This window comes from Littorina saxatilis, linkage group LG8, assembly GCF_037325665.1.
Source record: "Littorina saxatilis isolate snail1 linkage group LG8, US_GU_Lsax_2.0, whole genome shotgun sequence".
NCBI lineage: Eukaryota > Metazoa > Mollusca > Gastropoda > Littorinimorpha > Littorinidae > Littorina > Littorina saxatilis.
Genome location: NC_090252.1, coordinates 51,844,801 through 51,871,194, shown reverse-complemented (window position 1 = coordinate 51,871,194; position 26,394 = coordinate 51,844,801). Strand labels below are relative to the sequence as shown.

At 44.2% G+C, this 26,394-nt stretch overlaps 2 protein-coding genes and 1 long non-coding RNA gene across 4 annotated transcripts in view; 2 read left to right on the top strand and 1 right to left on the bottom strand.

Moving 5' to 3' along the window:
* Positions 1 to 391: 391 nt before the first annotated feature.
* LOC138973812 (protein Flattop homolog) lies at positions 392 to 6,349 on the top strand. Its single transcript, XM_070346527.1, has 5 exons — positions 392 to 547; positions 886 to 951; positions 3,220 to 3,355; positions 4,365 to 4,474; positions 4,989 to 6,349. Exons 1-5 carry the CDS (start codon positions 521 to 523, stop codon positions 5,412 to 5,414), a joined length of 765 nt encoding a protein of 254 aa, XP_070202628.1. The 5' UTR covers positions 392 to 520; the 3' UTR covers positions 5,415 to 6,349.
* Positions 6,350 to 6,596: 247 nt separating this feature from the next.
* Positions 6,597 to 26,394, bottom strand: part of LOC138973808 (retinoblastoma-binding protein 5 homolog) — a 33,357-nt gene continuing 13,559 nt past the window's right edge. The window contains exons 13-16 of one of the 2 annotated variants that reach the window (XM_070346521.1): positions 20,210 to 20,248; positions 9,041 to 9,173; positions 8,169 to 8,288; positions 6,597 to 6,855 (exon numbers count right to left, since the gene is read on the bottom strand). In XM_070346521.1, the coding sequence (XP_070202622.1) occupies positions 6,830 to 6,855; positions 8,169 to 8,288; positions 9,041 to 9,173; positions 20,210 to 20,248 (318 nt within the window). In that variant the 3' untranslated portion in view covers positions 6,597 to 6,829. The remainder of the gene's footprint in view (positions 6,856 to 8,168; positions 8,289 to 9,040; positions 9,174 to 20,209; positions 20,249 to 26,394) is intronic. The other variant, XM_070346522.1, reaches the window with a different exon arrangement.
* LOC138973814 (uncharacterized) lies at positions 20,678 to 24,982 on the top strand. Its single transcript, XR_011458165.1, has 3 exons — positions 20,678 to 21,479; positions 22,272 to 22,362; positions 23,374 to 24,982. It is a non-coding gene; the product is annotated as an uncharacterized lncRNA (long non-coding RNA).

The following is a 26,394-nucleotide window of genomic DNA, read 5'->3' as shown; positions in this document are numbered from 1 at the left end:
GTTTTTCCTACCTCGGAGGAATTTCTTGTTTAATATAGTATTAGTGTACTAAGTGCGCATGCACTGATGTGGTAGTACAAATGTAGTACACGTGCCTTCAAAACTGTATAGTTGAGGTACGTTATTGGACTTTTGACATCTCTTATTTTATCCTTATTATTCTCAATGTGGGTTTTTTTCTCCGGGAAAACGAAATCTGACAGTCAGGTGCCTGTGGCTGAGCCGGAGACACGGCCGGGTTATCGCCAAAATCGTGTATCGGTCAATGTATCTGTATTCTTTTTTAAGGTTAAATATTTGGTTTAAAAATCTTAACGTTTGGTCTCTAAGTGTATTTTAAAAGATTATAAACGTGACAAAATTTGAACGAAATTTAATTTTCACTCCTAGCAACTTTGCCATTTGGTGCGGACCTACACTTGGTGGTAACTTCCTTAGCAACGTCTGTTGTCTCACTCGCGTAACTACTCGGGCCGATTCGGTAACTTTTGTTTTGAGAAGAAGGAAAGAAACGTTCACCATGAGTGTCAATTTTCACTCCAACCAGGTACGGGAAACATTCAGAATCATTTGTAGACATTGGAATTTTGATTTTTGTCATTTTATTTCCTCTTTTTATGAAGCAATTTTACTTTTCTCAAATTTCTGTGTAATCCCTCTCTCTGTCTCTCTTTCTCTGTCTCTCGATGTGTGTGTGTGTGTGTGTGTGTGTGTGTGTGTGTGTGTGTGTGTGTGTGTGTGTGTGTGGTTGTGTGCGTGTGTGTTTGTGCGCGTGTGTGCTTGTGTGTGTCCTTGTTATTGTGTCTCCTTTTATGCACTCGATTTTTCAGAATGAATCAACAATTAAACCAAATAATTGGTGCATTTCATCGTGATTTTTTTCAGTATGAACAAGCTTTTAATCCTAGGCGGACGCAAAACTGGGAGTTACCCAAAAACACACAAGGAAAGGTAAGTAGATTCTTTTGAACCTCTTTCATTCCTGCATGTGTATGCACAAAACGCGCTAACTTAAGGTGCCTACAAACATGCATGGGTACAGTTTACCTTTTTGCAAACAATCAGCCCTTTGCCCACATTCAGTTTAATGCACAAACACCCATATTTAGTTATGCATAAATGCACCCACACAAAACCATATGCACAAACACTCGCACCCCCCCCCCCCCCACACACACACACAGAAACATATACATTCCTGTAAAAAAGAAAAAAAGAATGTATGATTACAAATATTTTGTTATGAATTAAACTTGATTTATTTTCGGTTAATTAGAAGTGTTGTGTCTCATTATTACATATATCTTTTTTGTCGTGTTTGTTGCAATTTTTATTTATTTTATTCACCTGCGAACGCCAAGAAGAAGATTTATTTTATTCATGTAACCCTAGGGTTTTTTGGAAATAACTATTGACTTGACTTGACTCGACTTGACTTAAGCATGCACCCATACGCATGCACACAAGTAAATGTATGCATGCATCCGCACACACACTCACACACACACACATTCACACACACACACACACACACACACACACACACACACACACACACACACACACACATACACACACACATATAATATATTCACTCTTTTTCTGTTGCACACTCTTAGGCATTCAAGAACTCACACATTCACGCAAGCAAGCACAGACATAAATTATGTGCATGCAGACATACACCAGGCGTGCAGCTGAAAGAGCAATTAAGATGACTAAAGATTGTGACGTGTCTGTTTTGCCTAAGTTGTTAGGAGCACACTTTCACAGATGAACGACTTTCACACATTTAACAAATTTCACGCATTTCACGGATACACCAGTTTTGCAAATGACACAGATAGAAAAAGTTCACACATTTCACAAATACATAAATTTCACTTATCTGTATATAGGGCGGGGATGTAGCTCAGTCGGTAGTGCGCTGGATTTGTATCCAGTTGGCCGCTGTCAGCGTGAGTTCGTCCCCACGTTCGGCGAGAGATTTATTTCTCAGAGTCAACTTTGTGTGCAGACTCTCCTCGGTGTCCGAACACCCCCGTGTGTACACGCAAGCACAAGACCAAGTGCACACGAAAAAGATCCTGTAATCCATGTCAGAGTTCGGTGGGTTATAGAAACACGAAAATACCCAGCATGCTTCCTCCGAAAGCGACGTATGGCTGCCTAAATGGCGGGGTAAAAACGGTCATACACGTAAAAGCCGTGGGAGTTTCAGCCCATGAACGAACAAACAAACAAACTTATCTATATACAGTGAACCCCCCTTTTAAGACCTCCACAAATCTGAGAAAATTAGGTCTTAAAAAGGAGGGAGTCTTAATATGACGTCAATTTACACAGGTTGTGAAGAGCAAATCAATCAGTCAATCAATCAATCAATCAATCAATATGAGGCTTATATCGCGCGTATTCCGTGGGTACAGTTCTAAGCGCAGGGATTTATTTTTATTTGTTTTATTTTTTACTTTTATTTTATGCAATTTATATCGCGCACATATTCAAGGCGCAGGGATTTATTTATGCCGTGTGAGATGGAATTTTTTTACACAATACATCACGCATTCACATCGGCCAGCAGATCGCAGCCATTTTGGCGCATATCCTACTTTTCACGGCCTATTATTCCAAGTCACACGGGTATTTTGGTGGATATTTTTATCTATGCCTATACAATTTTGCCAGGAAAAACCCTTTTGTCAATCGTGGGATCTTTAACGTGCACACCCCAATGTAGTGTACACGAAGGGACCTCGGTTTTTCGTCTCATCCGAAAGACTAGCACTTGAACCCACCACCTAGGTTAGGAAAGGGGGGAGAAAATTGCTAACGACCTGACCCAGGGTCGAACTCGCAACCTCTCGCTTCCGAGCGCAAGTGCGTTACCACTCGGCCACTCTTAAAATCTCTGAAAATCAAGTCTTAGAAAGGAGGAAGTCTGAAATTGGGGGGTCTTAAAAAGAGGGTTCCAATGTACACACATTTCACAGACATAAAAAAATATCACACATTTAACAAATTTTGCTTATTTATATATACAGTGGAACCCTGCTTTTAAGACCTTCAAACAGCGAACGACGAAGAAGAAGAAGAAGAAGACCTTCAAACATTTAAGTCAGGCCTTAAAAAGGAGGGAGTCTTATATTGGGGGGGGGGGGGGGGGGGGAGGTCCCGAAAAGGGGTTCCTTTGTATTTATATATATGTTTTGCTTGCAGTATCCTGTGGCGCGGGTAGGGTTTTCCAATATCAAAGCCAACAGCCGAGGACACTTGTTGTCCGGCGTTCCTCGTAACCGCCAGTCCCCATGGGGGCCCTTTGTGGGCACCTGGGATATGCCCACTAAGATTCCTGGTAAGGCGTTATGTTTTGGTTCTAACAATTTATTCCGAAAATTACAGATAACAATGCCGCATACAATCGATTTATTAAAAAGGAGCACAACAAGTAAAGGCTACACACATTGTCTTAAAAAGCAAGAATAATATCTGATTTTTTAAAATTTTATTTTGATTTAGGCATTATCTTTTGATGTCTTGCTCAATGTATTGCTCAGAAAATGCAGGCATTTGAGTTTCACTGAGTCCGTGATAGTCACTGGGTGTTGTATTGAAAGGTTTATGTCATAAGTTAATATAATGCAATGGAGCTTGAATTTCCTTGAGGGGGCCCTGTAGCTCAGTTGGTAGAGCACTGGATTTGTGATCCTAGGTTTGAAACCAGGCCGGGGCAGACAGTGGGTCAACTTTATGTGCAGACTCAGATGGTACAGTGGAACTCCCCATTTTAGACCTCCAAGAAACTGAGAAAATCAGGTTTTAACAAGGAGGAAATCTTTCTTTCTTTATTTGGTGTTTAATGTCGTTTTCAACCGTTCAAGGTTATATCGCGACGGGGAAAGGGGGGAGATGGGATAGAGCCACTTGTTAATTGTTTCTTGTTCACAAAAGCACTAATAAAAAAATTGCTCCAGGGGCTTGCAACGTTACCAGCTATTGTGTTTTCAGCATAGCAATAGGGCCCGATATTTAGACGAGACAAGTATAATGCCGACGAGCATCAGGTAAATTCTTCCCTCTAACCCACGGGGGGTGGAGGAAATCTTAAAATGGGGGTAAATTTACAGAGGTGATGAACAGAAAGTCTGAGAAAACTCAGAGATGATACCCATGTTCCAACCCCGTGTCACCACAGTGGCACGTAAAAGACCTCTGTCATTCTGCACACACCCGGGTAGCGCGACTCTGTTGCTGCTAGCTTTCGTCTGGGAGGAAGGGACCCAAATTTCCCAGGGATGGGACAAATAGGTTGTGAAAATGACAATAAACATTCCAAATACCATGACTTGTCGACCATTGTGCAGGCAATAAGCAGTTGAACCCCACTGCCCGTTGTGAGAACGCTCAGCTCAAACTGGAGATGGAAAAGGCTGAGGCTGGCGAAGTCATGTCTGGTGGACTGAAAAGATGCAAGGTAACCCCCTGTGTGTGTGTGTGTGTGTGAGAGTGTGTGTGTGTGTGTGTGTGTGCGTACATGTGTGTGTGTGTGTGTGTGTGTGTGTGTGTGTGTGTGTGTGTGTGAATACAGCTGTTTTGTCTGTGTTTGTGTGTGTGTTTTCTACAACAGTACATGTGGGCAAAGTCCTGGTCTGCAATTACCAGACTCTGCTGTGAAAACTCCACTAAAATTAAGTGTGGTGCACTTTTAAAATCAACCGTGCATTTCTAATGCTTAGTGAATTTGACAAGTTGCCTTCAATTTGCACACAAATAATACATTTACAGAACATGGGCATAGAGCTTTTTATTTTTAAAATGGGAGTAAAATTTCAGTGACTTGGATTGCTGCAAAATTTCAGACAGACTATACAGTTACGGTCATGCAGAAACAAATTTGGTGTGATTTTTGTTCTCTAGAAGAATGTTATAAAGTTACCAGTACAGCTCTTTGGCAGAAGTTTTGATCATACCTCCGTCCTTTGCGACAGATACCCTCCCCCCTGCCAGTGCAGATTGACCCGGAGGCTCGTCCAGAGAACAACCCCCCCTACTTGCCAGGCCCGGTCGAACCCAGCATGGTCGTTAACGAAGGCACCTTCAAGCCCAGCAAAGGTCGACTGACCCCGATCACCCTTCCCATGACCCACCAGGTCAACTGGCCCAAGCACCGCGTGGGCGACAGCGACTATCCTGTGGGCAACCCTCTCTCCCCCAAACCCCCCACCCCCATGGCGCTGGGGGGCGAGGGCGTGGAGAATGAGGCTCGTGCACGAGTGTCGCCCTGTAACCCCGAGCAAGTAGCGGTCGGAGGGGCCGTGGCCAGTCCCACCGAGGGCGCCTACGGCCAGATGCAAAACCTAGAGGCTGATGTCAACTGGCCCATCGCGCGGTCCTGCGAGCCTCCGGAGATTTAAGTGCTTTTTTGAGATTTGTGAGCGTTTCATTGCTTCCAGACTTGTTTTGTGTGTTACGTTTTGTTTGTTGGAGACTGTGCTACACCCTGTTGACATTCTGTGTTTAGTCTGGTTAGAGGTCACTGAGGAAATTGTGTATGGATATGTTGGACCAAATCCTGCTTTTCCTCCTGTTAAAAATTCAGATGATAAAAATTGGTAGAACTTGTGAGGTTGACATGGCAATGTAATGCAATAGCTAGCTCTACAAGTACAGACATACCCAGGTCACCTTGAAATATCATACTGCTCATTTGTCATGAATTTTTTGTTTCTCCTAATGTTCACCAAACATTTTGTTGTTTTTGCTGAGAATCAAGTTTTGTCCATGTTCAGTGAATTATCGTTTCAAAATCTCCTTCTGGAAGTGGTTTTTGCCTCAGTGGCAATCAGTGTAATTGTGTTGACTCATCCTATGTGCTACATACATTTGTGTAAGGAAGGACTGCTTTCAGCTGTAACAAGAACCAATGATCTGTGATAAAGGCAAACCTTTTGTGCATTTTTTTAAAACCTTTTTTCCTTGACTTTTATTTTTTTCAAACCGGGTTGTCGACTTGCAATAGGTATTGATAATTAACTTCAATTTCTGATAAGGTGGTGATGAGGAATATAGTACTATTAACTTGCCGAATACCTAAGGATATATTTTCTATTTTCTGCAACATAAACCAACATGTAATGTAAAAGTTTTTTATGGCTTCACTTGTTAGTTTTTTCATTTGTACATGAAGAGAGATTGACTCAGTGTTTTTGCTTTGTTTACACCAGGCACTGTTGCTCTTTTTCGATCTGTGAATACTTTTAGTAGATATTCAATGCACATTGCTGAATACAACTGCATTCTGTACTATGCTGTCGTTGCTGCATTAAAGGTGCATTCAATTGATGAGAAATTGTTTGAATTATTCCTGATTTTCTACATTATATTTTTCAGATGTGTTCATGAAAACGTTCTCTTCCATATTTCAGCATCTCCAACATTCAAAAACAATTGAATTGAATTTAAGCTAAAATATGGAGGAGGGCGGTTTCACTACACTTAACTAAAATAATACACACACACACACATGCATGGGCATGCAACACACACTCCTCATTTTCTGAGAAACTGGTAAAAAAAAATGTTTCACCCAATACACATTAAATTCACATTTTATTTACAAACCACAACTAATATTTTACAAGAGATGTGTGGTGTGGTTCTCATCTCAAAAACAAGCTGAAAAGCACTGGTATTGCAATTATCAGTTTCTGCTGAATCAGCACAATGTCGATAACTGTGATAATGGAAGGCGATGATGAAGCTGGTGATGATCGTGATGATGAAGACAGGTGTGATGAAGGTGTTGTAACGATGCTCAGGTGGATTGAACTTAGGACGGCTGACTGTCCAAAGAATCTGAAAATCAATCCGTTTTGCTAAAATCAATTCAAGCAACAATCTCAACAAAAACAATAACTTAACTGTGATTTTTTAAAACTTGTTGTTTTCTTTCTTAACCTGCTTCGCCAACAGTATCTTCCTCAACCCGAAAAAAAAGGATACAAATTAAGACTGATTACTGAGAGAGTCACAAGAAATTTCTATGTATCAAGGTATTCTTTGGAGGAAAATAAGCATGACCAACAATTAACTAAACACACCCTAACTCTGTGAGAGTGGGAAGGATAATATTAATAGATAAGATTTTATATAATCCTGTGAGGTTACCCTCATGTATTCGGGGTGCTTTCTCACTGGAGAAAGTGAGCTGCAATACAGTATGGTGCTACCCTTTTTTTTTTTAACCCTTTTCCTGCATGTGAGTATGCAATCATGTTTCCAAGCCCTGAGACTTTCGCTGTAAACTTGGGTACGTTATCGTGCACTTGCATACACAGAGAAAAATGGGAGACACCGAGGAGAGTCTGTACAAAGTTGATTCTAGGAAATAAATCCCTCGCCGAACGTGGGGACTCAACCCCCGCCGATAGCAACAACTGGTTTTGAAGCCAGCGCGTTACCAACTGAGTTTTTTGCCCGCCCCACAGCTGTTCCTGGCTTGCATTTTAGTTGGGTAAGGGGAGAGCTAAAAATAGCCAAGGCAGAGGGAATCATTTGGCTAACAACAGCTGCAGCCAGCACACTGTTCAGCTCGCTTGCTTGCTCCCAAATGCTTCTGCGCTATACCAGGAGATGGGACTTCTCTGTTGCTGGCACCAAGCGACGGGCGCAGTGGCGTGGTGGTAAGACGTCGGCCTCCTAATCGGGAGGTCGTGAGTTCGAATCCCGATCGCTGCCGCCTGGTGGGTTAAGGGTGGAGATTTTTCCGATCTCCCAGGTCAACTTATGTGCAGACCTGCTAGTGACTTAACCGCCTTCGTGTGTACACGCAAGCACAAGACCAAGTGCGCACGGAAAAGATCCTGTAATCCATGTCAGAGTTCGGTGGGTTATGGACACACGAAAACACCCAGCATGCCTACTCAACGAAAGCGGAGTGAGCTGACTATGCTCTCAGAGCATAGTGTGGGGAACCCAAATGGGCAAACGAGCTCACACGTAACCAGAGAATTCTGGAACGCTGAAGAAGAAGAAGAAGCTGGCACCAAGCGAGCCTGCAGCTGCTGTGTTATCTCTGCTGTGGGGGAAACGATGGGTGCTAAAAATAGCTCAGCCTGCCTGCAGCTAAAGAGACAGAAATGAAGCCCTGGGAAAGCTCCAGTGTTCACCTCGATCTCTGTGTCGTTTCTCGGGGCGTGTGGAGCGTGACTTCTGTGGTCGTGTCTTGCGTGGCTGACTCTTGCTGTCCGGGTTTTTCTTTGCACCGGCTGTCAGCAGGGGGTGCACCTCTGAAAGACAGAAAGAAACGGTCAACAAGTGATGAACACACCACACACAGGGACTGAAAATAGGGGAGGTCTTAAATAATAAAGTGATAATAATAATGAACACTTACTAATCGCCCCTTCTCGCCAGAGCTCACGGTGATGTACAATAGCAAAACGGCCACACACAGACACACACACACACAGACACAGACACAGACACACACATACAAAAGCACTCAAACACACACACACACAAACACACACAAATGCACACACACACACACACTAAGGTACACACACATGCACACACACACAAAACCACTCAAACACACACACACACACACACACTAAGGCACACACACATGCACACACACACACAAAACCACTCAAACACACACACACACACACACACTAAGGCACACACACATGCACACACACACACACACACACACAAAACCACTCAAACACACACACACACACACACACACACACTAAGGCACACACACATGCACACACACACACACACACACACACACACACACACACACACACACACACACAAAACCACTCAAACACACACACACACACACACACACACTAAGGCACACACACATGCACACACACACACACACACACACACAGACACACACACACACACACACAAAACCACTCAAACACACACACACACACACACACACAAAAGCACACCAATCCACCCACCCTACACATATACCACACTCCACAAACAAGACAGATACCACTGTGTCACTCACCATCAGTGGGGGCATCAGGCAGTGTGACTTCAACGGGTTTCACTCGCTTCTTCTTGGTGGACGTCGAGTCTGTACTGCCGTGACTGCGCTTTCTCTCCACCGGTGGGGGCGGTGCCGCGCCGTCTTCCGGTGCCTGTCACAAACACAGGCACATGGGAGATAACTCACACACTTTCACACAGCTGGTGAAGGTTTGCGTCATGCTGAGGCACATCGTAGTACAGTGGAACCCCCCTTTTGAGACCCCCGAATTTAAGACTCCCTCCGTTTTAAGACCTTGTGTTCCCAGACTTTTTGTTTACCACCTGTGTAAATGTACTCCCATTTTTAAGACTCCCTCCTTTTTAAGACCTGATTTTCTCAGATTTGTGGAGGTCTTCTTCTTCTGCGTTCGTGGGCTGAAACTCCCACGTACACTCGTGGTTTTTTTGCACGAGTGGAATTTTACGTGTATGACCGTTTTTTACCCCGCCATTAAGGCAGCCATACGCCGTTTTCGGAGGAAGCATGCTGGGTATTTTCGTGTTTCTATAACCCACCGAACTCTGACATGGATTACAGGATCTTTTTCGTGCGCACTTGGTCTTGTGCTTGCGTGTACACACGGGGGGTGTTCGGACACCGAGGAGAGTTTGCACACAAAGTTGACTCTGAGAAATAAATCTCTCGCCGAAAGTGGGGACGAACTCACAAATCCAGCGCGCTACCGACTGAGCTACATCCCCGCCCAGGGGGTCTTAAAAGGTGGGTTCTACTGTCCACATCAAGGCAGATAATTCACTGATTGTCATTGTACAGTGGAACCGCCTTGTTAAACCACGCCCCCCCCCCCCCCCCCCCCAATTTGAGACTCTCTCCCTTTAATCCTTTGTTTTCTCAAATATTCTGTCCATAATCTTCATTTTCCCCATTTTCATACCACCTCCATTTTTAGACCTCAGATTTGGGCGGGGATGTAGCTCAGTCGGTAGCGTGCTGGATTTGTATCCAGTTGGCCGCTGTCAGCGTGAGTTCGTCCCCACGTTCGGCGAGAGATTTATTTCTCAGAGTCAACTTTGTGTGCAGACTCTCCTCGGTGTCCGAACACCCCCCGTGTGTACACGCAAGCACAAGACCAAGTGCGCACGAAAAAGATCCTGTAATCCATGTCAGAGTTCGGTGGGTTATAGACACACGAAAATACCCAGCATGCTTCCTCCGAAAACGGCGTATGGCTGCCTAAATGGCGGGGTAAAAAACGGTCATACACGTAAAATTCCACTTGTGCAAAAAACACGAGTGTACGTGGGAGATTCAGCCCACGAACGCAGAAGAAGAAGAAGACCTCAGATTTTTGTAGGTCTCAAAAGAGAAGTTCCACTGTACTCTTGTCTAATTGTACGCAACCTTTTTCTATGAGGCTGACATCTGTACGTTTAATGTACTTTCCGTCATGCTACTACCCCCCCCCCCCCCTCCCCACCTTCCCCCCAATACGTGTACAGTGAATACAATGAGGTTGTCAGCTGAAAAGCGTACAGAAATATATGTGAAATGCTAAATCAATGATCTCAGCTCTATGAAAGGCGAGTTTCTGCATTATGCATCACTGAAGATGTTTTAAGTAATGTGACACAAGAATATTTTACTATGGGTAGCGATTGATACACATACATGCAAAAATAAGGGATTAAACACAAACAAACAAGGCAGAACACTCAGTTAGAAGATAAATATCATGAATAAAAACAGAACAGTTATTGGAGTTTCAATACACACAGAAATTGACAAACAAATGACAGACAATGATGATAGATAGGTAAATATGCGCCGACATGGCTGCAATCTAATGGCCGTATAAAATTTCATCTCACACGGCATCACTGCAGAGCGCCTAGAACTGTACCCACGGAATATGCGTGATATAAGCTTCATTGATTGATTGATTGAGATAGGGAGGTTACAGGGAGCACAGAATGCTTCATGCTCATTTACTTCATTAACACGTACACTTGTTGGCAACTTGCTCATAAAGAGTCATGTATCGATTGGACATTGGATTTCCCTTCTTTGAGCCATGTGACGTCAGAGGCCTACAAAACTTCATATTTGGGCGTTTCAGGTTGACTGAAACTTTGAAGGAACTCCAAAACACACGTCATGTGTTTGATTGCATGTGTGTGTGCTGTTCAATGTCAAAACAACAACAAAGTCAGTACATGACGTGTGTTTTGTAGTTCCTTTGGAGTTTCGGTCAACCTGAAATGCCCAAATAATTATGAAGCTTATGTGTTTGATTGCATGTGTGTGTGTGCTCGTTCAATCGTCAAAACAACAACAAAGTCATAGTACCTGAATTCGATCGATACATAAATGTTATTTGCGTTTTTGACCAAAATATGACATTTTACACAGATCTCGACAGTCATTGTTCACCTCGACCGCTAGCGCGGTCTCGGAGAACAATGACTGTCTCGATCTGTGTAAAATGTCATATTTTGGTCAAAAACGCAAATAACGTATAATATCTAAGAATCCAAATAAAACTTTGAAGAGAGGACTGTTGAAAACTTCCACTTTCAAGCAATTTGCAACTGCCATGGCATTTTCAGTATGCAACATGGGCTGGGTATATCAGGAAACAGCAGCTATTCTAAAAAGTTAGAATTCACTGGTTTGGATGTAACCAATTTTTTTTTTATCCAAATTAACGACTCAAACTTTCTGTGACTCGTGGGTAAAACAGCTGGGGGAGAGAAAAAAAGTTTAAAAAAATGTTTGGCACTTGATTAAGCTGGAGGGTCAGGGGGGCATGGTACAGTTGCCACCACCCACCCCACCCCAAACCAAATCAAATGCTAATGCCCCTGACAATGTTATAGCTGATCTTATTGATTTTATGTTCAGAGCTACTGTCAATTTGGTGGTATCAGGAGAGTAACTAGGTCTTTTTGCTCTTGCCGTAACCGGAGGGTCAAATTTCTTTTCTAGTTATCATGCATTCCAAGTATAGTTATAGTGATAATGTAATGATGCTACAAACACTCTTTCTGCTTACTACTAATAGAAAGAGTACGTAAGACAAACAGATACAACAAGACAAACACACAAAATATAGGTGGAACTACTGGTTAACGTTGTATTAACCCCTTCACTGCCCACCCCGTATGTAATACGTGGTCATTTTCGGTTTGTCCTACGCCCATAACCGTATCTCGTACGTGGTATTTGTGTCAACAACATTTCAGGACATTTCTGAAAACTAAATGGGAGGTAACCACTGTCCAAGTACTTGTAGGGGTTCTAAACACAGTTCTTTCCCATAGACCGTTCGGATAAGTTACTACCACGTGTTGAAAACTGTGTTAGAAATGTAGAACCGATCTATAGCATTCACAATTGCGGCCGAAAGTCGGACCTCAACTCGTAGACCTGTTTTCAAGCGATACAGTGTTCTGGAAGCTCTACAAGAAGGGATTTATGGATTACCACACAGAAGAATACTTTTATGGGCTGTAATGTGAGTACCTGATGTTTAACACCAATTTTAGCAGTGTTTTGTGTGGTTTTACGTGCTGCAATGTGTGTGTGTGTAAGTCCGGAAACTGTAATTTTTGACAAAAATGGTCATTATATCAATTTTTACAATAACAATCACAAACAAAGTCCAATGATCATGTCATCCTATAATAGCCAAGGGTATAAGCAAAACACATGCCAAAGATCTAAGAGATATCTCAATAAATGATCGAGCAGTGAACAGATTAGTGAACCTACCGAAGAAAGCGAAATTTTGCCCTGGCACACAGCAATACCAAAATGCTGTTATACTGTGGCAGTGAAGGGGTTAAAGAAAAAAACAATGAAAAGAAGGTTAAAAAGCATGGAAAACAATAAGGGACCGAGGAATTAACCCCTTGACTGCCTTAGGACGGGTATACCCGTCCTGCACTTGTGCATTATTTCCATGATTAGATACTAAAAACAGATTCTTGGTTGAATTTCCTTTAAAAATAACATAGGTTTTACTTTCCTACCTACTGCCAGTTTGGAGCTAGAATTTTTTGTGAATTATTACACCCCGAACTCCAATATTCCCTGGCAGTCAGGAAGTTTTGATTGGCAGCGAAAGGGTTAATGCAGACAAAAAATGAAAAAAAGGGCAGTAAAAAAGTCCTGAGACCTGTTGTAATCATTATCCAATCACTGGGTTGATTAATGAATAAAATAAAATAAATCAGCCCGTTTACTTCAACCGGAACATTATTGTGTGAGAACAATGTTTCAGCATGGATTCAATCAATGAAACATTGATTACAAATGGGCTTAGTGCAATACACTGATGAATTATGAAATGATTTTCAGATCTAATTATGCCAAGACTCAATGATGACTTTCCAACTGACACATAATGTTAGTTAAATTCAAAAAAATGTTGTGTGCCAGTGGGAAGCAAATGAAATCATCTAAAAACTAAGCTCTTAGAAAATTAAAGAACATTCATATATATGCTCAAATAAAATTAAATTCCTGTTTACTGCTTATATTGTACTTGTTTATTACAGTTCTGTTTTCAGTGTCACTCTTTGTATGTTCACACATAATAATTATCAATATCATTTGCAAATCTCAGTGAACTCCAGCAACAATGGTCGATTCATAAGTGAATGTTATTTTTATTTTTACTTCATCGTCAAAACAACAGCTATAAAATTACCCCCTGTAAGTATGAAATTACTTTAAAAGTAAAAAAATGGCAGGTTATTGTTCAAACTGTCAGTGTCACCATAATCACGAGAAATGGTTTTGAGGACAAACAGGCATGGTACTGAGCTTAACAAATTTTTTCCTGAAAATGTTTGACATTTGACTTTTAAACACTGTTTTCTGCACTGATACAAAATCCAAGCTTCAGGATTTTGTTCTTTTTACTTTCTTTGGTTTCAACAGAATCATAGAAATGTAAAAGTTAAGACCGCCAAGCTTTAGGATTTAAAAACAAAATTCTTTACTTTCGCTGATTTCCGCAAAATCATAGAGATGTACCATGACTGTGAAAGTGAGTGATGTTACTTGATGAGTCTTTAAATCGAAAATTTTTATCTAAATTTTGATTTGATTAATATACTTACCCGAATCACATGATTTGCATTGACCCACTTCGATGCTTAGGTTATGATAAAAGCTACCCCGTCTAGGTATAAGGGGAGCAACCCCAACTAAAAAAGTGACTGCACCAGCATGACTGGCACCCTGGGTTACGTCCCATGTAGCACACTACGTCATCAATGGTGCTGGTCACGTGATACCCCTTCAATCGACTAATAGAACATGAAAAAAATCGAGCGGGGCAGGAGGGAGGGAATTACTCATGTGATTCGGGTAAGTATATTAATCAAATCAAAATTTAGATAAAAATTTTCGATTATAATTACATATTCTTACGCCGAATCACATGATTTGCAGATAACTCCAACCAGGCGGTGGGTAAGATCAAAAAAGTTCAAACTCACCATCAATTTCTGGAAGAGCACTGGCCCGCTGCCACCAAGGCAGGCAGGGACCTTGATCCATCGTTACAGAGCGAAGCAATGTCTCTCAGACAAAAGCTGATGAATACATCGTCTGATCGCCAAAAAGCTGTATTCAAAACTTCGCTCATTCTGTGGGACCGCAAGACGGCCAAGGAAGAGGCCCAAGGCAGCAATGTCTCCCTATTAAACTGATAAAGACAAAAGCCGAGCACCAGAAAGCTGTGTGCAGGACATCATCCAACCTCCCAGACCGTAAAACGGCCGAGGAGGAGGCCCAGGCCCTGGAAAAAGAGCTCGGGCTGAACCTAGGGGAAAGATAGCCGATAGCTACGCCAAGGCGGAGGGGAAGAGAATCCCTCGCCAAAAAACTGGCCCACTGCCAAACATCAGGGAAAGAGCCGGTGAGAAAGAAAACATCTAGCTCACTCTAAAACCCTTGCCAGGAACTGGCCCACTGCCAAAAGACAGAACGAGGACCGAGAACCAACCTAAATGACAGTCGCAATGCCGCCCAGGCAAAAAATGCGAAAGACAGCATCAGAGAGCCCGTAAGCTGTGCTCAGCACTTCTTCCCATCTCCTGAACCATAAAAAACAGCCCAGAAAGGGGCTCAAGTCTTGAATAACCCGAGCCGAGTAGAGGGACAGACAAGCTGCCCCCCCCCCCCCCCCCTTACTATTGGAAGGAAATGCCAAAAACCCTGGAAACGACTAAGCGTAAGGTTGACCGATCATAAATGAAAAGCACCAACCTTCCCCAGGACCGTAAGACAATCATGCCAAAGAAAAAACCTTGGCATGGAGAGAGGCCCGAAAGGCCGGAGAGATAACGGTCAGCTCCAGAGAGGAGTGACCTGTTTCCTAGAAAGAGAGAGAGACGTCTGAGTACAAAAAACCAGAGTCAAACTCAAAGAAACAACTCAGAAGAGACGGTCACCAGAAGTCCACTACCAGTCCATGCAGAAGCACAGAGGGAGGTAAACAGAGGAAGAAGCGGCCTACGAAAAGTGTAAGCCGCCAGCAGAGCGGAGAACGCGGTGGCCAAAGCCTGATGTGACCGGTGACTCTAACCGAAAAGACTAAAGTCAGAGTGATCACAAAGCAGTCTGCTTGTAGGTAAATGAAAGAAAATCAAAAACCCAAAACAGAAACGAGACTGGAAAGGAAAAACAGAAAACTGTGAAGCTAACCAGCCTTAAGACTCCCTGAACGAGAGTTCTCAAGAAGAAGGGCCCGAAGTAAATTCCGCGGCCGACCGAGCCCAGAAAATTCCTGAGTCTGGCTGAAAAACCAAACACGTCTGATACCTCAGAACCGAGAATCAGACACGGAACACAACAGGCAAGAGTCCGTAAAGTGCAAGTGGTAGAAGGGTGACCGTAACAGGCAACCCACCCCACCGGAAGTCGACCCGACTCGCCTCATGGCAGGATGAGGGAGAAGAGGAAGACACAAATTCTAGAGACACGGAGACCGTAGTCGCCCATGCCAGGCAGGAGACTATTACACGAGCTAAGGCTGAGAGCCGGAACGCCCGTAGACCTGCCATCAAAGATGCTGGGCTGAAAGCCCGCACCAAGAAACCAGGAAATTAACTAGACCTCCACCGAAAGGGGAGGGTTAGCCAATAAAGCTGAGAAAAGTGATAGGCCACAAGAATGACCCCTCACCATGCATTGCTAAAACCAATGCAAACTCAGTAAAATCTGAATGTAACTTCCGAGGCCAACTCAAGTAACCTTAAGTTTGGACGAAACACCAGAACAAGTCCGATCGCTAGAGAAAGACAGAGTCTAAATCGGCGAAAGACCCACAAGGACCGAGTCCAAAAGAGCAAACAACAACCACCACCACCAACGGAAGAAATGGCTGTTGTACCAGCCGAGGCTAAAAAACCCGGATGCCCTAATGCCGGCTGTTGTTCCCAAAAAACACAGACTAAGACGTCTGTGAAAGGAAGAACCTCTCCGGATAAACCTGAGCTGAGGACTTAGCCTGAAAAAGCTGAGTCTGCTTAGGTAGAGCCCGTTTTGCTGCTTCAAAGCTTGAAGAGCAAAAGAAGAGACCTGAAGGTCCCTACAAATCTTTATCTCCTTGGAGGCCAGGAGGCCAGGGAGGCCTTGGAAGCCAGGAGACCTTAGAGGCCAGGAGGCCTTAGAGGCCCGGAGGCCAGGAGGCCTAAGAGGCCAGGAGGTCTTGGAAGCCAGGAGACCTTAGAGGCCAGGAGGCCTAAGAGGCCAGGAGGCCTTGGAGGCCAGGAGGCCTTGGAGGCCATGGAGGCCTTGGAGACCAGGAGGCCTTAGAGGCCAGGAGGCCTTGGAAGCCAGGAGACCTTAGAGGCCAGGAGGCCTAGGAGGCCAGGAGGCCTTGGAGGCCTTAGAGGCCAGGAGGCCTTGGGGGCCAGGAGGCCTAAGAGACCAGGAGGCTTCAGAGACCAGGAGGACTTGAAGGCCAGGAGGCCTTAGAGGCCAGGAGGCCGAAGAGAGACCCATCCACCAAGGGTGAAGAACTAAGGGTGTCTCATTGATTCCTCACAAACTAGGAATGGGCGAGGAACAAGTCCCGTCTGTACATGACCGAATGGGCATTGTGCAGAGAGGAAGGCCTTCTCCGTTCTAAATTCGCCCTAGCAAAGGTGGAGAAAGCATCCCCTGCGTCCTGCTCTTAACTGAGTGTAAAGGGCGCAAAGAACTCCGTAAAGGAGTGTCTCCGAGATGGAAGCAAGTTCCAAAAGCTGTCTGCCCACTTCCTCAGAGGGGAAGAGAGTCTGCTCAGAGAGCAGGGGACTCGAAACGTTCCCCAAAGAAGAAGTTCCGGCGTGACCGGCAAAGGTGCACGCAGAGGGGCAAAAGACGACAGCAAATTCCGGGACATCTTGGGCAAAGGCAACCTCCTCTGAGCCGCTAATGTCCCGAAGCTGGGAAGGCCGGAGCCTGAAGCCCCTTTCCTGCAGGTCAACGGCCAAACTTCACCCCTGACTAAGAGGAGGATGAGAGGCGTCGAAGACCAAAGGCACAGGAAGTGAGGAGAACGGCAGAACCCACTACCGAAGTGTGTGGTAGCTGCTAATCCGCCTGAGGCAGGGAGCCTGCAAGCCCAAAGGGCACTGCTGACGAAAAAACCAGACTCAAACCAGATGGGACCATAGCAGGTCCACTATCCAGTGAGCCCCCACTTCCGGCCGGAGCCAGAAGCGCAGAGGTCGCGCACGATCGCCGACATAAGGCAAGGTTCAAACCGAACGTGACCATAGTCTGTGCACTAACCAGTGAACCTACGCTTCCAGCCGGAACCAGACGCAAAGCTGTCGCGGACGACTGCTGAAGTAGGGCAAGCTCGAACCAGAAGTGACAGCAGCCTGTGCACTAACCGGTGAGCTCACACTTCCGTCCGCAGCCAGAAGCGCAGAGGTCGCGTACGACCACCGCCGTAAGGCAAGGTTCGAACTGAACGTGCCAGTAGCCTGTGCACTAACCAGTGAACCGATACTTCCAGCCGGAACTGGAAGCACAGCCGTCGCGTACGACTGCTGCCGTAGGGCAAGGCTCAAAACCGGACGTGACAGCAGTCTGTACACTAACCAGTGAACCTACGCTTCCGGCCGTAACCGGAAGCGGCGCTGTCGCGGACGACTGCTGAAGTAGGTAAAGGCTCGAACCAGAAGTGACAGCAACCTGAGCACTAACCAGTGAACCTACACTTCCGGCCGGAACCGGAAGCCCAGCTGACGCTGACGACTGCTGACGTAGGGTAAGGCCCGAACCGGACGTGACAGCAGCCTGTGCACTACCGGTGAACCTACACTTCCGGCCGGAACCGGAAGCGCAGCTGCCGCGGACGACTGCTGACGTAAGGCAAGGCTCAAACCGGACGTGAACGTAGTCCGAACACTAGCCAGTGAGCCTTTTACTTCCGGCCTGAGCCGGAAGCAGCTGTCGCGGACGACTGCTGACGTAAGATGTGGGACGCACCGGACGTGACAGCAGGCTGCGCACGAGCGGAAGAACCACTGCTTCCGGCCGGAGCCGGAAGCCCAGCTGTCGCGTACAACTGCTGGTGTAAGGCGGGGTTCGGTCCGGACGTGAACGCAAGTCGCTCACTAGACGGTGAACCCCTACTTCCTGCCAAAGCAGGAAGCCCAGCTGTCGGAACCGACTGCTGGAGTACGGAGAGGTTCTGACCCGACGTGAACGCAAGTCGCTCACTAGCAGGAGAACATCCGATTCCGGAAACCGGAAGTGCAGCTGCCGTAAACGGCTGCTGCAGACACCAACCTTGAAGTGGCCGGATCCCCGGAGGGACATGCACTGTTGCGCTACCGCAAGCGGAAGGCAACAAATGCCGGCCAGGAAGAGGAGAAGAAGATCCCCAAGGGACCGTCCAGAAACATCGCGGTGGACAGCAGCCAGGTCCGGAGAAGACCCAGAGTCTGAAGGAGAGAACGTCGCCTAACCCCCAGGCGGGGGGCAGAGCTAGCGACGAAGTCCGCCGCGGCAAACCTCGCGAACGAGGGAATCTATTTCTGGAAATAAGCAAAAGATAAGTGCAGACCCCAGAGCCCTAGACTCTGGAGCCGAAACAGACGTAAAACGACAGCCTTAGAGGCCAAAACGGACGGCAGAGAGCCAGACGGCCAATCGTCCGTAACATAAAAAACAGCACAGAACAACGTAAAAAATTGCCTAAAAATGTGCCAACATGAACAACAACGGAGTTCTTCAAAATAAGAGGCTGCTGAGGGATAGAGCTTAGCAGGGCCCAAGCCCTAACCCTCGGCCTTAGCTCCCTCTAATTCTCATTAACGGCCATGTAAGCACCAAGAGAAAAATAATCAAACAACTGAAACTAGCAAAGTCCGAAAGGACGCCAACCTTTCAGAAGCCAGCAAAGAGGGCAGCTAAAACCAGTTTAGGAGCTACCAAAGGCAGCTAAACAACTAGCTATACGAAGAGTTAAGCGTCCGAGTACGGACGAAAAATCAACATAACAACAACATGCTAGCTAAAAATGGCGACCAAGGAGGAAGCCACAAGTCTGAAAATAATAAAGTCCGTACAGACACAAACATTTCAGAAGCAAGCAAGCAAATAGATAAGCACGTACGTAAAAGCTACCGACGGCAGCTACAAAGCAAGCTACGACAGCGTTAATAGACCGAACCCGGCTAAAACAACAGAAGCCAGACAACGTGCTAATGCAAATGGCGACCGTGAGGAAGCCAAACAACTGCTGAAAACTTCAGAGTCCAACGGACATGCGAAATTCACAGCAGAAACAATAAAACATTCAAGAAAAAATGAACGATCTCACCAGCTGCAAGCCAGCAAGAAGTAGACGGGGGCCGAGGCCGGTGGGTGCCGTAGACACAAAACCAGCCAGAGCAAAAGCAAACACAACCGTCACCCTTGAGTGATAGTAGTCGATTGAAGGGGTATCACGTGACCAGCACCATTGATGACGTAGTGTGCTACATGGGACGTAACCCAGGGTGCCAGTCATGCTGGTGCAGTCACTTTTTTAGTTGGGGTTGCTCCCCTTATACCTAGACGGGGTAGCTTTTATCATAACCTAAGCATCGAAGTGGGTCAATGCAAATCATGTGATTCGGCGTAAGAATATGTAATTATAATGATTGTCCATCCCAGGTGGACTAATACCTTTACAATTGACGGAGCGCTAAGCCCACCAACCCTTGTCTGCTTCCGCGTGGGAGACGTCGACAGTAGGACAGTGGGCAAACAGAGCAACATAAATGATAAGAAACAGCAACTAAAAACACACAAAAAGAGAACGTTAAAAAAGACAACAGTCAACAAGTTTCTACAACAGTTAACAGTACAGCGCCACTGCTGAGGTTTGCACTTAATGACACTGTCCTTTCCTGACAAAAATTCAGCTCACCATCTCAGATCTAGCTAGGCTTTAACATGGGGTAAGAACATCCAGGGTTAACACCCAAAACAAGTCAAAAACCTGAAAGGCCAGGGTCCACAGCGGCAGGGCCAACGGCCCATAAGGGGGTGCCCCCCAGAAGCTGAGGCTTTTTTTTTTAAATCTTGTAAAGTCAAAGAACAGCCTCTCCTGGCACCAAAATGTATGTTAATAAACTATAAAATAATACACACTTTGCCTCCACCAACCATCCAAACCAAACACTGTACAAAAGGAAGACGTGGAACTTGCGAAGAAAATGCGAAAAAGTGTTTGTGGGTTATCGTCCCTAGTCACATGCTGGCGGCGAAAACAAAATGGCGGATCGCGTAGGTACCGATCGTGTGCGAGGTGGTGGTAAATAATTGTGCTCGGCTTTTTGTTGCAAGAACGCCCGTTACAAACAGAGCTGCTTCGGGAAAACTTTCCACAAGTTCCCTACAGAAGAAAAAAGGTGGGTTGTGCAGTGATTATTTCATCAGGTTTACCTTCTTCAGAATGAGAATGCAATGGCTCGAGTCAACTCACTCAGTAGACTACAGCGTCAGCGAGTACTTACGACTGACTGTGAGTGTGAGTCAGCAGTCAGTACAAAACAACAGTTTACACTTGATGACAAACCCGTGGGCATATTTGCCGAAACCTTTATCAAACCTTGCTTACGGGAAAACTACAGTACAAAGGTACATCACTCATCCGTTTTGCGTTCAGGCAGAGCGTTAGATTTAGACTGAAGATCTGATTTAGCTTTCTTTGTCTTTCCTTTTTGCTTAGTTTAACAATAACATTGTTGTTTTTATTGTCAAACTAGGTGCAGAATATGGATGCAATTCACAAGGCGAGAGGACTTTGAAAAGCTGCAGCCAGCTGCTGTTCAAGGTCTCAAGCTTTGTATTGATCACTTTGAGGCCAACCAGTAAAACAATCCTGCAGAGAGGATCACTTGTGTGGAATGCTGTCCCGACATTGTTTGCAGTGCCCAATCCACCACCGAAGGTTATTTATTTATTGGTTTTAGGTTTTTGCAAACCAAAGAAGCACACTATTAAATGCAGGTTGAGTAATGACAAGTTTGAGGCTGATGTAAGAATTGAAAACAACAGCATTGTTCCCATCAAATAATGCCTGTTTGCATTTAGCGCAAAAAAATGATAAGGCCAACAAAAAAAAGTTACTTATTTTGGATCGACGTCCTGATTATGATGATATGATGAACTTATTTTGCAAAAAAACAGCCCCAAATGGCAAAAAAGGTATAGGGTCGGCGTCAACAACAAAAAAGTTGTATGTTTCTGGTCACCTGACCCTACCTATGTTTTCCCGACGACCCTAGACATTTTTTTTTGTTTTGCATTTTCAAAAATAAAAGGGGTATTCGAAAATCAATTGTTTTCCTGTTTTTCAACAAAATAGTTTAAAAGATGGTTTTAAAAAAAAAGGTTAGAAAAAAAATCTCCACCTTTAGTCATGTTAGGTCACAAAAAAGTCTGTTTAAGGTAACATAGGCCCCCCAAAAATAGCGTCGGTAGGTCGGCTTTTTAGTTTTGAATTTTAGCCATCTGAATATTTTAATTTTATTTTTTAATGCCCCCAAAAAGTCTAGGGCCGGTGGGAAAAAAATAGGGTCGGTCCGGATACCGTAAACAGATTATTTTTTGTTTTGCCTTACCAGAAACATACACTTTTTGTGTGTGGCCTAAGACCAATGCCATGAAATTGGGAGAAATGTTTCATTGTGACTGGGTGTTGGTTGTGAGTTTGTCAGTTAAAGAGCTGTGCAATTTGCAGGTTGCTAGTGGGAGGAAGCCACCATCGCAAAGGGTAGCTACAAATGAAGCCAGCACCGACCTGTCGCCTGATACACAAATTGTTCAACCAGGTAAGAGATTTTTAACCATGAAGAACACCCTGACATCAAAAAATGTTTAAACCCATCCATTACATAGTTGATAATCGCTGTATAGGGTGACGGGCGCTGGGGCGGGGTGGTAAGACGTCGGTCTATTAACTCGGAAGGTCGAGGGTTCGAATCCCGGTCGCGGCCGCCTGGTGGGTTAAGTGTGGAGATGTTTCCGATCTCCCAGGTCAACTTATGTGCAGACCTGCTAGTGACTTATCCCCCTTCATGTGTACACGCAAGCACAAGACCAAATACGCACGAAAAAGATCCTGTAATCCATGTCAGAGTTCGGTGGGTTTTAGAAACACAAAAATACCCCGCATGCTTCCTCCGAAAGCGGCGTATGGCTGCCTAAATGGCGGGGTAAAAACGGTCATACACATAAAATTCCACTTGTGCAAATAAATGAGTGCACGTGGGAGTTTCAGCCCACGAACGCAGAAGAAGAAGAAGCTGTATAGGGCGGATGCATGGATGGATGAAATTGTACCTGTAGTTCCCACACGTAAAGATGGGAAACATATCCTGTTAGAGGCATGGTTTGACAAGAAACAATTAAGTGGCTCTATTCCCATCTCCCCCCCCCCCCCCCCCCCCCCCCTTTCCCCGTCGCGATATAAGCTTCGTGGTTGAAAACGACGTTAAACACCAAATAAAGAAAGAAAGAAAGAGGCATGGTGTGTGAGGAGTTTACCTGGTACTGTTGTCCTAATCAATCAATCAATCAATCAATATAAAGCTTATATAGCGCGTATTCCGTGGGTACAGTTCTAATGGCCTCACCCATTCAGTACCAAACAAGGTCAATTCCATCATTGTTCCACATCGAATCCATAGTTGCTAATACACTTCATTTCTGGCCTGCCTTCCTACGCTATTGTTTATTTTCATTTTGTGATTGAATTACACATGTTTTAATTTCTTCCAGGTTGTAACTTGTTATGGTTATGTTATTTTATGTGTGTTTTGTGTGTGTGTTTTCTTTTTTAGATGACATTCAGGCGATCCTGGAGGACATAGGATGTAAAGCATCAAAGTCGTCATCCTCCCCATCCCCTCGTGAAGCGGAACTTCGGCAGAAGGTCAACAAACTGAGGAGCAAGGTTTTCCGATTAGAAAAGAAAACGATGGAACCCCGTGTAAAACGAGCGAGTAAATTAGCCAAGCCTCCCAAGAAAGACTTTGTAATAGAACAGTTGTCTCATATATTATCAGGCGAGGCGAGCTATTTTGCCATTTATGCCTGTTACATATTTACCGGTTATCTGCTGCTGTGTCCATTCCTGGCAGAGACGGAACGCATGTTACCAAGGAGCCGAAGGAGAGTCGATGAGATGAGAGAATGTGATTAACAATTGCCAACTCTCTCCGTACAAAGAGGGTCCAAAATTGTATCAAAATATAGATCGTAGGGAATTCAAAATAAAAAAAAAGAGACAAAACATGTACTTCGGCTCATAGAGCCTTCTTTAATTTTTGACTCAAAAGTCCATGCTCCGAGAGTCCTTTTTTTAATTTTGAATTGCCTACCATCTATATTTTTATACATTTTCAAAAAGATTCAACAGTCACCTTCCGTTATTCTTGAACTTGGCTATCCCAGCCTTACCTCAACATTCGATATTCCTGTGATACTTTTGACGTAAAATCAATTTTTACTGTAAAACACTTCGGCAAGAGGATTGGTCCAAGCAAACAAATAATAAACTTGTAAGATTTTTCCTGATATTTCCGATCAATTGCCTATGGTTTTATTTAGCTAAAAGATTCAAACGTCACACCTATGACCCATGGCTATTTTTAAGGGGAGAGTAGCATCCCTGGTGTGTTGTTTTTGATGTACCTTTTGGTCTGTTTACAGTAACATAGGCACACAAAAAGAGGGTCGGTAGGTCGGCTTTTCTTAATTTTTTTTTTATAACCATCTTTTTAAATTATTTTGCAAAAAAACAGGAACAAAATTGATTTTTTTTCTTTTTCTTTTTCTCCAAATGCCAAAAAAAAGGTCTAGGGTTGGCGGGGAAAAAATAATAGGGTTGGTCGGGATACCGTAAACAGACTATTTTGCTTTGTTTTGCCTAAGCAATGACTAACAAACTTTCTTTAGGGTCTGACATTGTATATACTATACAACTTTTTGGGGTATTAACTAAATACATGTATACAGTTTTTGATTCCTTTTATACTTTTTCACAAATTACCCCCCCCCCCCCCCCTTTTTTTTGTTGTAGTCTGCCCTGGGGGCGGGAGGTCTCCTAATTTCGGTTTCTAGGGTCATCTTATGCTTCCCCATGAGCTGAGAACTTAATTTAAAATGGGCCACGATTTTTTTATTTGTATTTTGTAATTGTGCCTTTGTCCAGTCACATGATTTCACTTTGTACTTAAAAACTTGGCACTGTCATCATTTTATTGCTATTTATTGTTCAGTTGTTCAGTATTTATTGCTATTGGGCATCAGTTGTTCAGTTGCCCTCTTTCGAATGAGCCATGCATGCATTATGGATGTGTTTAGCGAATGGGGATACCTCAAGCAATGTAAAAAAAAGAAACAATGTGAAGCAAACATATAGCACCAAATAAAATAACCGAATCAGAATGGAAACTTCTTCAGTGTATGTGTGTGTGTGTGTGTGTGTGTGTGTGTGTGTGTGTGTGTGTGTGTTTGCTGTTTTAAATACCGAAAATGTGAAAATAAAGCAAGTCACAACATGAGAAAGATCGACTGTACTAGTCATAACAAAGCAGGAGACAGTCTGGTCAGCATGCAGCAAAGGGGAATAACTCATATTTAGCCATTCTCATTTCTAAGCATGCCCAATGAGGAAGTTATCCTTCTTCCCATTGTAGTTTCTTTGTCCAAACTAAGAAACCGGATTTTCCAGTTTTGAACGTTTTCAAAAACCGGATTTTTTAATTTTATTTATTAGTGAGTATTTCTACGCACATACCCTCCCAGAGGGAGGCTCATGGCGTTTACAATAAGCCGTGTGAGATGGAATTTTTTACACAATATATCACGCATTCACATCGACCAGTAAATCTCAAGCGTGTTAGGCGAGTATATACTTTCACGGCCTATTATTCCAAGTCACACGGGTATTTGGTGGACATTTTTATATATGTCTATACAATTTTGCCAGGAAAGACCCTCTAGTCAATCGTGGGATCTTTAACATGCACACCCCAATGTAGTGTACACAGGACCTCGGTTTTTCGTCTCATCCGAAAGACTAGCACTCGAACCCACCACCTAGGTTAGGAAAGGGGGGAGAAAATAGCGGCCTGACCCAGGGTCGAACACGCAACCTCTCGATTCCGAGCGCAAGTGCGTTACCAGTCGGCCACCCAGACCTTGCCACTCGGCCACCCAGACCGACGAGGACGGGAAAGGTGTTAGCCCTGAACACCCCTCCACGCAGATACATGCAAACAGCCTGGGTGCTCTCTGTGTGCACACTGAGAACAGTTGGATGAATTTCTTCCACAGATAGCCGCTAGCAATGATACTAGTCTTTATGAAATTAATTCATCAAACCCGTCGCGATATAACCTTCGTGGTTGAAAACGACGTTAAACACCAAATAAAGAAAGAAGGAATTCATCAAAACATTCTACAGAGAGATTTCCAATTGTTTGAAAAGGCCAAAGAAACAAAAAATGTTGGTTTAGGGTAACCTGACCGACCCTAGTTTTCCCGCTGACCCTAAAATTTTTGTTCCATTTCTCAACAAACAAACAAATAATTTTAAAAAAATGTCAAAACAAAACAACTTTTGGCACATTTTGCGAACCATGCCGAGACTAAGGGAAGTAACTTTGTAACAACTAATATAAACGTGACGTTCAATACAATTCAAGAGCTTGAGACAAAATGGTCAATGTGATGTTTTCATATTATCATAAGGTCAACTAAATTTTAAATAAAAAAAAAAAAGCCTACCTACCAACCCTATCTTGGGGGGGCCATGTTACCCTAAACCAACATTTTTTTGTTAAGGTCTAAATTAA